The sequence below is a fragment of the Salmo trutta genome, chromosome 37, assembly GCF_901001165.1.
Source record: "Salmo trutta chromosome 37, fSalTru1.1, whole genome shotgun sequence".
In the NCBI taxonomy this organism is placed as follows: domain Eukaryota; kingdom Metazoa; phylum Chordata; class Actinopteri; order Salmoniformes; family Salmonidae; genus Salmo; species Salmo trutta.
The window spans coordinates 4,480,454-4,495,339 of record NC_042993.1 but is presented as its reverse complement, the minus strand read 5'-3'; the positions used below and the strand labels follow the sequence as shown (position 1 = coordinate 4,495,339).

Below are 14,886 nucleotides of genomic sequence, written 5' to 3'. Positions count from 1 at the left end.
CTTTCTTCTAGTAGTCCCTCCCCTTGTATGAAATGTGTCTACGGGTCTAAACTACATACAACCTACTCAGCTTTCCAGCAAAGATCATTTGGCTTTCACCAACTGTGGGTCAAAATAAGTTTACCATACTTGACACAGCATGGAGGGACAAAACTATCATTAGCTAGGAATTTGCTTTAGCCATGTGCGCACGCGCGCGCGCGCACACACACACACACACACACACACACACACACAATAAAACTTTGAGAACACACAAAATTTGACAGCTTTGCCAAAGGTCTGAAAAACATAAGACGACGGTTTTTGTTTCCCGTTTTCTTCTCTGAAAACGTCTTTGTCCGTTGAAAGTAAAAAATTATCCAGGAAGTGAACTGAGGCGCTCTGGGACACATCTCAGAGATAATAATACGGTACTACTAAAATAACTGAGGGGTATGAAGCCAGTGCAAAACATAATATACGACATCTGTGCACAATTAACACAGGGCTTTCCAAGGAATGATGATCTACCTTTGTGTCAGACATTACAGTTGTAAGTAAACACCCTGAAAACAGAACATGAAGGGGCAAGTCTGTTATCTCCTGCATCACTATCAGAGGGGTTACAGGAGGCAGGTATGTACAACGATTATGTGTGTGTGTGGTATGTGTGGTTTGTGTGTGTGTGGTATGTGTGTATGTATATATAGTGTGTGTGTGTGCTTGTATATGTGTGTGTATGTGTATATATAGTGCGTGTGTATGGTATGGGTGTATGTATATATAGTGTGTCTGTGTGTGTGTGTGGTATGTGTGTATGTATATATAGTGTGTGTGTGTGTGTGCTTGTATATGTGTGTGTATGTGTATATATAGTGCGTGTGTGTGGTATGGGTGTATGTATATATAGTGTGTCTGTGTGTGTGTGGTATGTGTGTATGTGTATATATAGTGTGTGTGTGTGGTATGGGTGTATGTATATATAGTGTGTGTGTGCTTGTATATGTGTGTGTATGTGTATATATAGTGCGTGTGTGTGGTATGGGTGTATGTATATATAGTGTGTCTGTGTGTGTGTGGTATGTGTGTATGTATATATAGTGTGTGTTATTACCTGGAAGCGTTCCTCCTGCTCCAGCCACCGCTGGTCCTCCTCCATCTGTTGCTGTTGCATCATCAGCTGTTCCTGCATCAGGAGGGGGGGGAGAACCTGACCCATCACCTGCATGTCCAGAGACCCCCTGTCCTGAGACAGACAGACATAGTGAGAGAGACAGAGAGAGAGAGAGAGATAGAAGGAAAGAGAGAGAGCGAAAGAGAGATAAAGAGAGATAAAGAGAGAGAGAGAAATTGAGAGAGAGATAGAAAGAAAGAGAGAAAAAGAGATTGAGAGAGAGAGAATCAGTGCATTGTCCCTCACCAACCTCAATCGCTACTACATTACCATCTTGTTACTGGGAGCACCAGGTGTACAACACTGGTCCATCCCCAGATCCTTACCTCCATGTTGGGGGACCACATGGGGAGGTCCTGCTGCCGGTGGTGGTTCCAGGTGTCATGGGGATCGTGGGAGGCCTGGGGAGGGTACATCCCACTGGTCATGGAGGGCATGCCGTGGGGGCCTGGGTATCCTGCCATCTGGGAAGGACAGGGGCCTTTGAATTAGTAATGTATCTACTTAGATCAGGAACCCCCAATATCCCAACTACCAAAACAGAATCCCATGACATCTAGGGAAAGGCCTGTTATAACTACGGTATAAACACACAGTCTCATGTCTCTCTGTCAGTGTGTTGTAGTAGCTAGGCTACCTGCTAGTGGTTATGCTGTTATAACTACTGTATAAACACACAGTCTCATGTCTCTCTGTCAGTGTGTTGTAGTAGCTAGGCTACCTGCTAGTGGTTATGCTGTTATAACTACTGTATAAACACAGGGTACTGTCTCATGTCTCTCTGTCAGCGTGTTGTAGTAGCTAGGCGACCTGCTAGTGGTTATGATGTTATAACTACTGTATAAACACAGGGTACTGTCTCATGTCTCTCTGTCAGTGTGTTGTAGTAGCTAGGCTACCTGCTAGTGGTTATGCTGTTATAACTACTGTATAAACACAGGGTACTGTCTCATGTCTCTCTGTCAGTGTGTTGTAGTAGCTAGGCTACCTGCTAGTGGTTATGCTGTTATAACTACTGTATAAACACACAGTCTCATGTCTCTCTGTCAGTGTGTTGTAGTAGCTAGGCTACCTGCTAGTGGTTATGATGTTATAACTACTGTATAAACACAGGGTACTGTCTCATGTCTCTCTGTCAGTGTGTTGTAGTAGCTAGGCTACCTGCTAGTGGTTATGATGTTATAACTACTGTATAAACACAGGGTACTGTCTTATGTCTCTCTGTCAGTGTGTTGTAGTAGCTAGGCTACCTGCTAGTGGTTATGATGTTATAACTACTGTATAAACACAGGGTACTGTCTCATGTCTCTCTGTCAGTGTGTTGTAGTAGCTAGGCTACCTGCTAGTGGTTATGATGTTATAACTACTGTATAAACACACAGTCTCATGTCTCTCTGTCAGTGTATTGTAGTAGCTAGGCTACCTGCTAGTGGTTATGATGTTATAACTACTGTATAAACACACAGTCTCATGTCTCTCTGTCAGTGTGTTGTAGTAGCTAGGCGACCTGCTAGTGGTTATGATGTTATAACTACTGTATAAACACAGGGTACTGTCTCATGTCTCTCTGTCAGTGTGTTGTAGTAGCTAGGCTACCTGCTAGTGGTTATGATGTTATAACTACTGTATAAACACACAGTCTCATGTCTCTCTGTCAGTGTGTTGTAGTAGCTAGGCTACCTGCTAGTGGTTATGATGTTATAACTACTGTATAAACACACAGTCTCATGTCTCTCTGTCAGTGTATTGTAGTAGCTAGGCTACCTGCTAGTGGTTATGATGTTATAACTACTGTATAAACACACAGTCTCATGTCTCTCTGTCAGTGTGTTGTAGTAGCTAGGCGACCTGCTAGTGGTTATGATGTTATAACTACTGTATAAACACAGGGTACTGTCTCATGTCTCTCTGTCAGTGTGTTGTAGTAGCTAGGCTACCTGCTAGTGGTTATGATGTTATAACTACTGTATAAACACACAGTCTCATGTCTCTCTGTCAGTGTATTGTAGTAGCTAGGCTACCTGCTAGTGGTTATGATGTTATAACTACTGTATAAACACACAGTCTCATGTCTCTCTGTCAGTGTGTTGTAGTAGCTAGGCGACCTGCTAGTGGTTATGATGTTATAACTACTGTATAAACACAGGGTACTGTCTCATGTCTCTCTGTCAGTGTGTTGTAGTAGCTAGGCTACCTGCTAGTGGTTATGCTGTTATAACTACTGTATAAACACAGGGTATTGTCTCATGTCTCTCTGTCAGTGTGTTGTAGTAGCTAGGCTACCTGCTAGTGGTTATGCTGTTATAACTACTGTATAAACACAGGGTACTGTCTCATGTCTCTCTGTCAGTGTGTTGTAGTAGCTAGGCTACCTGCTAGTGGTTATGATGTTATAACTACTGTATAAACACAGGGTACTGTCTCATGTCTCTCTGTCAGTGTATTGTAGTAGCTAGGCTACCTGCTAGTGGTTATGATGTTATAACTACTGTATAAACACACAGTCTCATGTCTCTCTGTCAGTGTGTTGTAGTAGCTAGGCTACCTGCTAGTGGTTATGATGTTATAACTACTGTATAAACACAGGGTACTGTCTCATGTCTCTCTGTCAGTGTGTTGTAGTAGCTAGGCTGCCTGCTAGTGGTTATGATGTTATAACTACTGTATAAACACAGGGTACTTTCTCATGTCTCTCTGTCAGTGTGTTGTAGTAGCTAGGCTACCTGCTAGTGGTTATGCTGTTATAACTACTGTATAAACACAGGGTACTGTCTCATGTCTCTCTGTCAGTGTGTTGTAGTAGCTAGGCTACCTGCTAGTGGTTATGATGTTATAACTACTGTATAAACACACAGTCTCATGTCTCTCTGTCAGTGTGTTGTAGTAGCTAGGCTACCTGCTAGTGGTTATGCTGTTATAACTACTGTATAAACACAGGGTACTGTCTCATGTCTCTCTGTCAGTGTGTTGTAGTAGCTAGGCTGCCTGCTAGTGGTTATGATGTTATAACTACTGTATAAACACAGGGTACTGTCTCATGTCTCTCTGTCAGTGTGTTGTAGTAGCTAGGCTACCTGCTAGTGGTTATGCTGTTATAACTACTGTATAAACACACAGTCTCATGTCTCTCTGTCAGTGTGTTGTAGTAGCTAGGCTACCTGCTAGTGGTTATGATGTTATAACTACTGTATAAACACAGGGTACTGTCTCATGTCTCTCTGTCAGTGTGTTGTAGTAGCTAGGCTACCTGCTAGTGGTTATGATGTTATAACTACTGTATAAACACAGGGTACTGTCTCATGTCTCTCTGTCAGTGTGTTGTAGTAGCTAGGCTACCTGCTAGTGGTTATGATGTTATAACTACTGTATAAACACACAGTCTCATGTCTCTCTGTCAGTGTGTTGTAGTAGCTAGGCTACCTGCTAGTGGTTATGCTGTTATAACTACTTTATAACACAATGTACCATCTCTCCTTGCTCTACCTGCTAGTGGTAATGATGTTATAACTACTTTATAACACAATGTACCCTCTCTCCTTGCTCTACCTGCTAGTGGTTATGCTGTTATAACACATTTAACATTTACATTTTAGCAGACACTCTTATCCAGAGTGATTTACAGGAGCAGTTAGGGTTAAGTGCCTCGTTCAACGGCACATCGACAGATTGTTCAGCTAGTCGGCTCGGGGATTCAAACCAGTAACATTTCGGTTACTGGTCCAACGCTCTTAACTGCTCTCCTTGCTCTACCTGGTAGTGGGTGGGCTGCCCCCCCGTGTACCAGCTCTCCTTGCTCTACCTGGTAGTGGGTGGGCTGCCCCCCCGTGTACCAGCTCTACTTGCTCTACCTGGTAGTGGGTGGGCTGCCCCCCGTGTACCAGCTCTCCTTGCTCTACCTGGTAGTGGGTGGGCTGCCCCCCGTGTACCAGCTCTCCTTGCTCTACCTGGTAGTGGGTGGGCTGCCCCCCCGTGTACCAGCTCTCCTTGCTCTACCTTGTAGTGGGTGAGCTGCCCCCCGTGTACCAGCTCTCCTTGCTCTACCTGGTAGTGGGTGGGCTGCCCCCCCCCTGTACCAGCTCTCCTTGCTCTACCTGGTAGTGGGTGGGCTGCCCCAGGTGCTGTGGGCTGGGGTAGAACCCCTCACTGGAGCGTGGGCTTGGGTACCCTGGTCTGCTGGGCTATAGAGAGAGAGACAGAGAGTTCTGTTAAATACATGCTGCTGCTGCTGTTGCTGTTTCATATCCATAGCTAGGTCTGGGTTAGATAGAGCTAGGCACACACACACACACACACACACACACACACACACACACACACACACACACACACACACACACAAACTACAGATGCAATGTGTGTGGACAGAGTTAGAGCTGTTCAAAAGGAAACAAAGAAAGGCTATGAAACAAGCAGGCGGTTAGTTCAACATCCACAAAAAAGTTACATGAGAGTTCTGGTGTTGGACTTAGTAGAGTTGCTGGTTATTTTTGGTGCGGGGGGGGGGGGATGAGGGTAGAATAATCATCTCCAATTCAGGGTGACTTGTTGACAGGCAGGCAGGCAACAATCTCCTCCTCCACCTAGCATTGCACTCAGACTTTCCTTATATTTAATCATAGCGAGACATCTACCTTCCAGACCTTTTCACAGTAAGCTTCTTGAGGCCAAACCTCCCGATTAGCAAAAGACAGTGAACGAAACAGAACAGGCTGTAAGTTACAACATGTGACAACACTGTGGAAATGAAATGATGTGCAAGATACAGAGTTCAGATACTCATTTAGAACACGTACAATAGAAACATCATAAAACAGGAAGAGATTCTACATGGTTGTACACAACGTTAGGATGGCTAAGATGACCACAATGGAAGCATCAACCAACTGTGTTGAAAAAGGACCAATGAGAGCAGCATGTTTTCATGGTAGAACAACAATGGATTGCATCATCCAGAGATCTGGTGGGAGGAGACCACCATGTGTTTGACGTCACCCTGCTGTACAGTACTGTATACTGCATCCCAAATGGAACCCTGTTCCCTAACATAGTGCCCTTCTTCCACCAGAGGCCTATGGGCCGAGGTCAAAAGTATACACTACATAGGGGAAAAGGGTGCCATTTGGGACAAGGATTACACACTGAAATCCCTGGGTTGGAACTGGACAGTGTCCAGCCCTGCTGTGTGTCTTTCAGAGAGACACCACTAGAGTGGCGTATGTCAAAACCTTTACAGCTCTGATGTATTTAATGCTGTGGCCCTCTGTCCTGTCCTGTCCCACCGGCATGTATGGATCTGTGGACTGCATGGGTCAGCTGCTGCTTTTGGGGTGGCTGCAGCCTGTCAGTGTGGAGGTGGGGGTAGAGGACCTGACCACCGCAGGGGGCATGGAGGGTCTCCTCAGGGCTGCACGGTGGGGGGGGGGGGGGGGGGGGGGGCAGGACAGTTGGGGGTAGTACTAGCAGTGGTGGGGAGGGGTGCGCTCGCCAAAGCACAGGAAGGGCTGACAGCCAAAGGACAGGGATGGCTGAGAGCCAAAGCACAGGGAGGGCTGAGAGCCAAAGCACAGGGAGGGCTGAGAGCCAAAGCACAGGGAGGGCTGAGAGTCAAAGCACAGGGATGGCTGAGAGCCAAAGCACAGGGATGGCTGAGAGCCAAAGCACAGGGATGGCTGAGAGCCAAAGCACAGGGATGGCTGAGAGCCAAAGCAGAGGGATGGCTGAGAGCCAAAGCACAGGGAGGGCTGAGAGCCAAAGCACAGGAAGGGCTGAGAGCCAAAGCACAGGGAGGGCTGAGAGCCAAAGCACAGGGAGGGCTGAGAGCCAAAGCACATGGATGGCTGAGAGCCAAAGCACAGGGATGGCTGAGAGCCAAAGCACAGGGAGGGCTGAGAGCCAAAGCACAGGGATGGCTGAGAGCCAAAGCACAGGGATGGCTGAGAGCCAAAGCACAGGGAGGGCTGAGAGCCAAAGCACAGGGAGGGCTGAAAGCCAAAGCACAGGGAGGGCTGAGAGCCAAAGCACAGGGAGGGCTGAGAGCCAAAGCACAGGGAGGGCTGAGAGCCAAAGCACAGGGAGGGCTGAGAGCCAAAGCACAGGGATGGCTGAAAGCCAAAGCGTTGAGGTATAGGCGCCGACAGACATTCCAGACTAAAGCTTTGCTGCAAGGACGGCCGACGGGGGGGGGGGATTGCAGACAGGACACACACAATGTGTATAGCATGATGATGATGAGACAGACAGACAGACAGACAGACAGACAGACAGACAGACAGACAGACAGACAGACGGACGGACGGACAGACGGACCAGACAGAGGGACCAGACAGAGGGACCAGACAGAGGGACCAGACAGAGGGACCAGACAGACAGACGGACAGACAGACGATGGGACAGATGGACCAGACAGACAGACAGACAGACAGACAGACAGACAGACAGACAGACAGACAGACGGAGGGACGAGACAGACAGACAGACAGACGGAGGGACGAGACAGACAGACAGACAGACAGACAGACAGACAGACAGACAGACAGACAGACAGACGGAGGGACGAGACAGACAGACAGACAGACAGACAGACAGACAGACAGACAGACAGACAGACAGACAGACAGACAGACAGACAGACAGACAGACAGAGGGACAGGCAGAGGGACAGATGGACCAGACAGACAGACAGACAGACAGACAGACAGACAGACAGACAGACAGACAGACAGACAGACAGACAGTAGGAGGGAGGGACAGATGGACCAGACAGACAGACAGACATACATACAGACAGACAGATGGAGGGACCAGACAGACAGACAGACAGACAGACAGACAGACAGACAGACAGACGGACCAGACAGAGGGACCAGACAGAGGGACCAGACAGATGGAGGGACCAGACAGACAGACAGACCAGACAGACAAACCAGACAGACAGACAGACAGACAGACAGACAGACAGATGGAGGGACCAAACAGACGGACGGACGGTCGGACAGACAGACGGACAGACAGACGGGGGGACAGATGGACCAGACAGACAGACAGACAGACAGACAGACAGACAGACAGACAGACAGATGGAGGGACCAGACAGACAGACAGACGGACAGACGGACAGACGGACAGACAGACGGACAGACAGACGGAGGGACGAGACAGACAGACAGACAGAGACAGACAGACGGAGGGACAGATGGACCAGACAGACAGACAGACAGACAGACAGACAGACAGACAGACAGACAGGGAAGACGGAGGGACCAGACAGACGGATAGACGGAGGGAGACAAGGGAACAGAGACACTGAGACACAGGGAGATGTGGTCAGACACACAGACAGAGACATGATGGAACATTGCTGAAGACAAAGCCAGCTGGGTGATAAGCAGTAAGCAGAGAGCTGGTAGAGGAACTAATGGGGAAGGAGAGCAGGGAAGTCAGCTGGGGAGGAGAGCAGGGTAGTCAGTGGAGCGGAGAGCTAGGTAGTCAGTGGGGGAAAACAGCAAGGCAGTCAGTAAGGGGGGGACAGTGTAGTCACATAAATAGTCTCTTGATAAAATAGTCCCTTGATAAAATAGTCTCTTGATAAAATAGTCCTTTGATAAAATAGTCTCTTGACAAAATAGTCCCTTGATAAAATAGTCTCTTGATAAAATAGTCCCTTGACAAAATAGTCCCTTGACAAAATAGCCCCCTGATAAAATAGTCCCCTGATAAAATAGTCCCTTGATAAAATAGTCCCCTGATAAAATAGTCCCTTGATAAAATAGTCCCCTGATAAAATAGTCCCCTGATAAAATAGTCCCTTGATAAAAGATTCCCTTGATAAAATAGTCCCTTGATAAAATAGTCCCTTGACAAAATAGTCCCTTGACAAAATATTCCCTTGACAAAATAGTCCCTTGACAAAATAGTCCCCTGATAAAATAGTCCCTTGATAAAATAGTCCCTTGATAAAAGATTCCCTTGATAAAATAGTCCCTTGATAAAATAGTCCCTTGATAAAATAGTCTCTTGATAAAATAGTTCCCATCAATAGTCATCACACAGTATTAGAAGAGAAATGGTGGTTATAAACGTCCCTTTTTCAGGACCCTGTCTTTCAAAGATAATTCGTAAAAATCCAAATAACTTCACAGATCTTCATTGTAAAGGGTTTAAACACTGTTTCCCATGCTTGTTCAATGAACCATAAACAATTAATGAACATGCACCTGTGGAACGGTCGTTAAGACACTAACAGCTTACAGACGGTAGGCAATTAAAGTCACAGTTATGAAAACTTAGGACACTAAAACACTAAAACCAAAAGAAAGATGCCCAGAGTCCCTGCTAATCTGCGTGAACGTGCCTTAGGCATGCTGCAAGGAGGCATGAGGACTGCAGATGTGGCCAGGGCAATAAATTGCAGTGTCCGTACTGAGACGCCTAAGACAGCGCTACAGGGAGACAGGACGGACAGCTGATCGTCCTCACAGTAGCAGACCACGTGTAACAACACCTGCTCAGGATCGGTACATCCGAACATCACACCTGCAGGACAGGTACAGGATGGCAACAACAACTGCTCAATTTATACCAGGAATGCACAATCCCTCCATCAGTGCTCAGACTGTCCGCAATAGGCTGAGAGAGGCTGGACTGAGGGCTTGTAGGCCTGCTGTTAGGCAGGTCCTCACCAGACATCACCGACAACAACGTTGCCTATGGGCACAAACCCACCATCGCTGGACCAGACAGGACTGGCAAAAAGTGCTCTTCACTGACGAGTCGTGGTTTTGTCTCACCAGGGGTGATGGTCGGATTCGCATTTATCGTCGAAGGAATGAGCGTTACACAGAGGTCTGTACTCTGGAGCTGGATCGATTTGGAAGTGGAGGGTCCGTCATGGTCTGGGGCGGTGTGTCACAGCATCATCGGACTGAGCTTGTTGTCATTGCAGGCAATCTCAACGCTGTGCGTTACAGGGAAGACATCCTCCTCCCTCATGTGGTACTCTTCCTGCAGGCTCATCCTGACATGCCCCTCCAGCATGACAATGCCACCAGCCATACTGCTCGTTCTATGCGTGATTTCCTGTAAGACAGTACTGTCAGTGTTCTGCCATGGCCAGCGAAGAGCCCGGATCTCAATCCCATTGAGCACGTCTGGGACCTGTTGGTTCGGAGGGTGAGGGCTAGGGCCATTCCCCCCCAGTAATATCCGGGAACTTGCAGGTACCTTGGTGGAAGAGTGGGGTAACAGCTCACAGCAAGAACTGGCAAATCTGGTGCAGTCCATGAGGAGGAGATGCACTGTAGTACTTAATGCAGCTGGTGGCCACACCAGATACTGACTGTTACTTTTGATTTTGACCCCGCCTTTGTTCAGGGACACATTTCTGTTAGTCACATGTCTGTGGAACTTGTTTAGTTTATGTCTCAGTTGTTGAATCTGTTGAAATTTACGGATGTTAAGTTTGCTGAAAATAAACGCAGTTGACAGTGAGAAGATGTTTCTTTTTTTGCTGAGTTGATATGGTGACTGTACACAGAGCTGTTCAGTCACAGCAGCCAGCAGTGTTTGTCCATGGTGGAGACTAGTTCCTGAGAATAGGACCATGGGTTAACAATAGATAAGGCTTTAGATAAGGCAAACAGCTGCAGCAGAGAGAAAACTGGGAACAGAAATGACATTAGTATATCAGATAGAAAATGAAAGCTCTCTAAATAACATTGGAGGATGGAAGAAGTGAAGCTACGAAGAACGTTTCTCTCAGAATAATGTCTAACGGACAGACAGTCTGACCAGCAGAACTGAAATTGTGGCTCCAAGCATGTAGACCCCACCTGACTCTATGTGTAATTCCTGAGGGAGTCACTGACTAAGGCCTCAAGCTTGACTGTACTGTTGTATTTGTGTACAGTGTTTACAGATGTCATACCATGAAAACTCCTCTTGTAATGGGAGCAGCCAACTGACAGACTGACTGCCAAGATAGGCGTTGATGATGACCTCTGTGACCTCCTCGTGGCCAAGGCATAAAGTCGCTGTGTGTGTGTGTGTCTATTAATGTGCTTCTGTGTGTGTGTGTCTATTAATGTGCTTCTGTGTGTGTGTGTGTGTGTGTGTGTGTGTGTGTCTATTAATGTGTTTCTGTGTGTGTGTCTAAAAGTGTGCATCTGTGAGTGTGTGTGTGACTGTCTCCCTCTATATGTGTGTGTGTGTGTAAGCTCTTACTTTAGGCGGCGCCTCGTCAGGCCCCCCTGAGTCCCAGGACACAGAGACCTGACGTCTCATCTCCATACGTGTCCTCTCCTTCTGCTGGAGCTTCTCCTCCTCCAATATCTGACTGCAGAGAGACAGAACAAACCACTGTGACTGTGTGTGTGTGTGTGTGTGTGTGTGTGTGTGTGTGTGTGTGTGTGTGTGTGTGTGTGTGTGTGTGTGTGTCCGTGATACTATCAGACTTCAGGAGTGTCCAGCCAGGAACATAACTATAGTTTAGTTCAGTTTAGCATCTCCTAAAAAGACCTAAACCTGTGGTGCTGTGGCTTTGAGAGGGGAGAAACGAGGATGAGAGATATGCTGGATAAACACTGTAGAGGTTATTGTACTGTACTGTTACTGTACATGGTGACAGGTTTCCCCACTAGAATTCAGGGATGGATATTGTTGCAGCGTAGCTACAGCCACCTGGTCCATGTCCTTCACTGTTAAGTCCTACTACGTTCTCAGATGGTTTTGTTTACAGAGCTGTCCTGTTAGCTGACAGGGTGGGTTTCACACAGCTGAGTACTACAACAACCTTCCCCTGTAACCAGCTACATCCTCTTGCCCTGAACTACAGTACATAGGATGCATACCAAATGGCTCCCCATTTCCTATATAGTGCACTACTTTTGACCAGAGCTCTATGGGCCTTGTATAAAGTAGTGCACTATAAAGGGAATAGGGAGCCATTTGAGAGTCAAACAATATGGTACACACACAGGACCTTAAGGAATACAGAGCAGGGAAAGCAGACAGCGGTCCCACTCCACCCAGCCTGGATCTGCTACAGTGATTTTATGCCTGTGGTCCACAGCACATGGAAACCCATTGGACATGCACAAAAAGAAGGGAAACCGCTCAAACACATGAAACAGCTTCCCTCCCCTCAGAGCCTGCAATAGCCATTAGAGTAATAAGCCATTTATAGAAGCACACAATGAGAGGAGATGTGGGTCTACTCTACTGTACTGTTCTGTACTGACAATACCTTTCAGCCAGCATTAACTCAGACCCAAATGTTCTGTGTTTTATCCTCCTTTCTGTCATCCAATGTCCAGTCTGAACAGAGTGCAGGCAATTCACGGAGCCAAACATTCTTCTGGATGCTGAGAACTCTGGAGTGTCTCCTCCCAACTAAACAAAGAACAGTTACATGAAGTGGAGGGTCCTCCAGCCTAAATACAGGCAATAAACTGTGTCCCATGAACCCCACAGTCTCTCTCTTCTCTCTCTGTCTCTCTCTGTCCCTCACACTCCCTCTCTCGCTCTCCATCTCTCCCTTTCTGTCTCTCTCTTTCTCTGTCTTTCTCTCTGGGAGGGAGGGCTATTTGTGGAAACAGCATTAGTCCTGGCTGCCATGCTGCCTTTGTATCTCTGTTCTTTACTGCCCAGATCAGTCACTCAATATAGTCTTCATTCAGTCGCTGCTGTCCTTGTCTGTTCCTAAGGCTAGATCTGAGATGGGGAAAAAATCATTTTCCCATAATGCCCCTTCATCCTGGAACATGCGTCAGAAGATTGTAAAGTTAGGGGAGTTAGTGTCTTTGCCTGTTTTTAAGACTCTGATGGACAACACTGTTTGTGATAACTACAGTTGTTTCTAATCTTCAATTGTATCTTTAACTTGTGACACTTTGTCTTTTGTGTATTCTGTATTTTCCTGTAATGTTTTATGGACACGCTGCTATATCCCTGTTTTGCCTTCTTGCCAGGTCACCCTCGCAAAAGAGGTTTTTAACCTCAATGTATTTTACCTGGTTAAATAAAGGTTAAATAAATAAAAAATAAAAAATGTGTGATAGCAGCAGTAAATCAGACAAGAAAAACAACATGGGGACCACCTGTCCTGGTCATTCTCCAGAACACACAACACAAACCTGACCAGTCTGTTAACAAGGTACAGGCCATTAACAAAGCCTTGTTGCCTCTAATAACAAAAGTGTTCGCAGTGTTGCTGACAAAACGTTGTATAAAGTATTACTTTCTGTTGACTAGCTAATAGCTACTACCTTTAAAAACAAAATCAAACAGTCTGACAGTAACTCAACAGCATTACAATGGGAGCACACTGAATGCCACGCTAAATGACGCTCCAAACATATTCACTACTCACCAGCGTCACTTTGCTAGAGTTCCATAACATCAATGCTCAGAATAAGTCTGTAAAACTGTATTGTGAGGGACCTGAATCAAAACCATTGCTTCACAACCAACTAATTAACTCCACATTTGCTCAAGGCAGACCTCAATAGGACATAGTCAGTCAACTGAGTCACAGAGAGAAGGAGATAAGAAAGAAAAAGCCCTGATTGTTACCTTACAACAGTGGGAATAGAGCTGCCTCTTGTGCTGCTAGAGGAACAGGAAACCATATCCACTTAGGTAATCCATTAGAGGAGAGATGTCCAGTACGCATGAGACCAGACAGAGAACCAAGCAGAGTCCCAGAGACCAGACAGAGAACCAGGCAGAGAGTCCCAGAGACCAGACAGAGAACCAGGCAGTGAGTCCCAGAGACCAGACAGACAACCAGGCAGAGTCCCAGAGACCAGACAGACAACCAGGCAGAGAGTCCCAGAGACCAGACAGACAACCAGGCAGACAGTCCCAGCAACAAGGGTCTATTAGAACTGGAACAGCACTCAGTCAATAAAATAGTCTTCACAAGAGAACAGAATGGGGGACTCTGTCTGTTCAGTCCAGATCAGCTGCCTCCTCCTCACGCCTTCCTTCTTACTCTACTGGGCTACTCAGGCAGCGGGTTGCACTTGGCATCTGTCCAATAAATGCGCAGGCAGGCGAGTGGGTGGGCGGTTAGCTTGTTAAAGGTTGGACGCTGAAGAGAAGCCCTCCGCTGTGGAGCCGAGATAGAGGCTGGAGAAGATGTCTCAGTGACGCTGAACTGAAGCCCTCCGCTGTGGAGCCGAGTTAGAGGCTGGAGAAGATGTCTCAGTGACGCTGAACTGAAGCCCTCCGCTGTGGAGCCGAGATAGAGGCTGGAGAAGATGTCTCAGTGACAGTGAACTGAAGCCCTCCGCTGTGGAGCCGAGTTAGAGGCTGGAGAAGATGTCTCAGTGACGCTGAACTGAAGCCCTCCGCTGTGGAGCCGAGATAGAGGCTGGAGAAGATGTCTCGGTGACAGTGAACTGAAGCCCTCCACTGTGGAGCCGAGTTAGAGGCTGGAGAAGATGTCTCAGTGACGCTGAACTGAAGCCCTCCGCTGTGGAGCCGAGATAGAGGCTGGAGAAGATGTCTCAGTGACAGTGAACTGAAGCCCTCCGCTGTGGAGCCGAGTTAGAGGCTGGAGAAGATGTCTCAGTGACGCTGAACTGAAGCCCTCCGCTGTGGAGCCGAGATAGAGGCTGGAGAAGATGTCTCAGTGACAGTGAACTGAAGCCCTCCGCTGTGGAGCCGAGATAGAGGCTGGAGAAGATGTCTCAGTGACAGTGAACTGAAGCCCTCCGCCGTGGAGCCGAGAT

The 14,886-nt window shown here is 47.2% G+C and overlaps 1 protein-coding gene across 9 annotated transcripts in view; it reads right to left on the bottom strand.

Annotated features, from left to right (window-relative positions):
- LOC115176657 (focal adhesion kinase 1) overlaps positions 1–14,886 on the bottom strand; it is a 142,604-nt gene that overhangs the window by 16,086 nt on the left and 111,632 nt on the right. For all 9 annotated transcript variants that reach the window (XM_029736809.1, XM_029736804.1, XM_029736803.1 and 6 more), the window contains 4 exons: positions 11,375–11,486; positions 5,248–5,334; positions 1,483–1,620; positions 1,097–1,228 (listed from right to left, as the gene is read on the bottom strand). In XM_029736809.1, the coding sequence (XP_029592669.1) occupies positions 1,097–1,228; positions 1,483–1,620; positions 5,248–5,334; positions 11,375–11,486 (469 nt within the window). The remainder of the gene's footprint in view (positions 1–1,096; positions 1,229–1,482; positions 1,621–5,247; positions 5,335–11,374; positions 11,487–14,886) is intronic.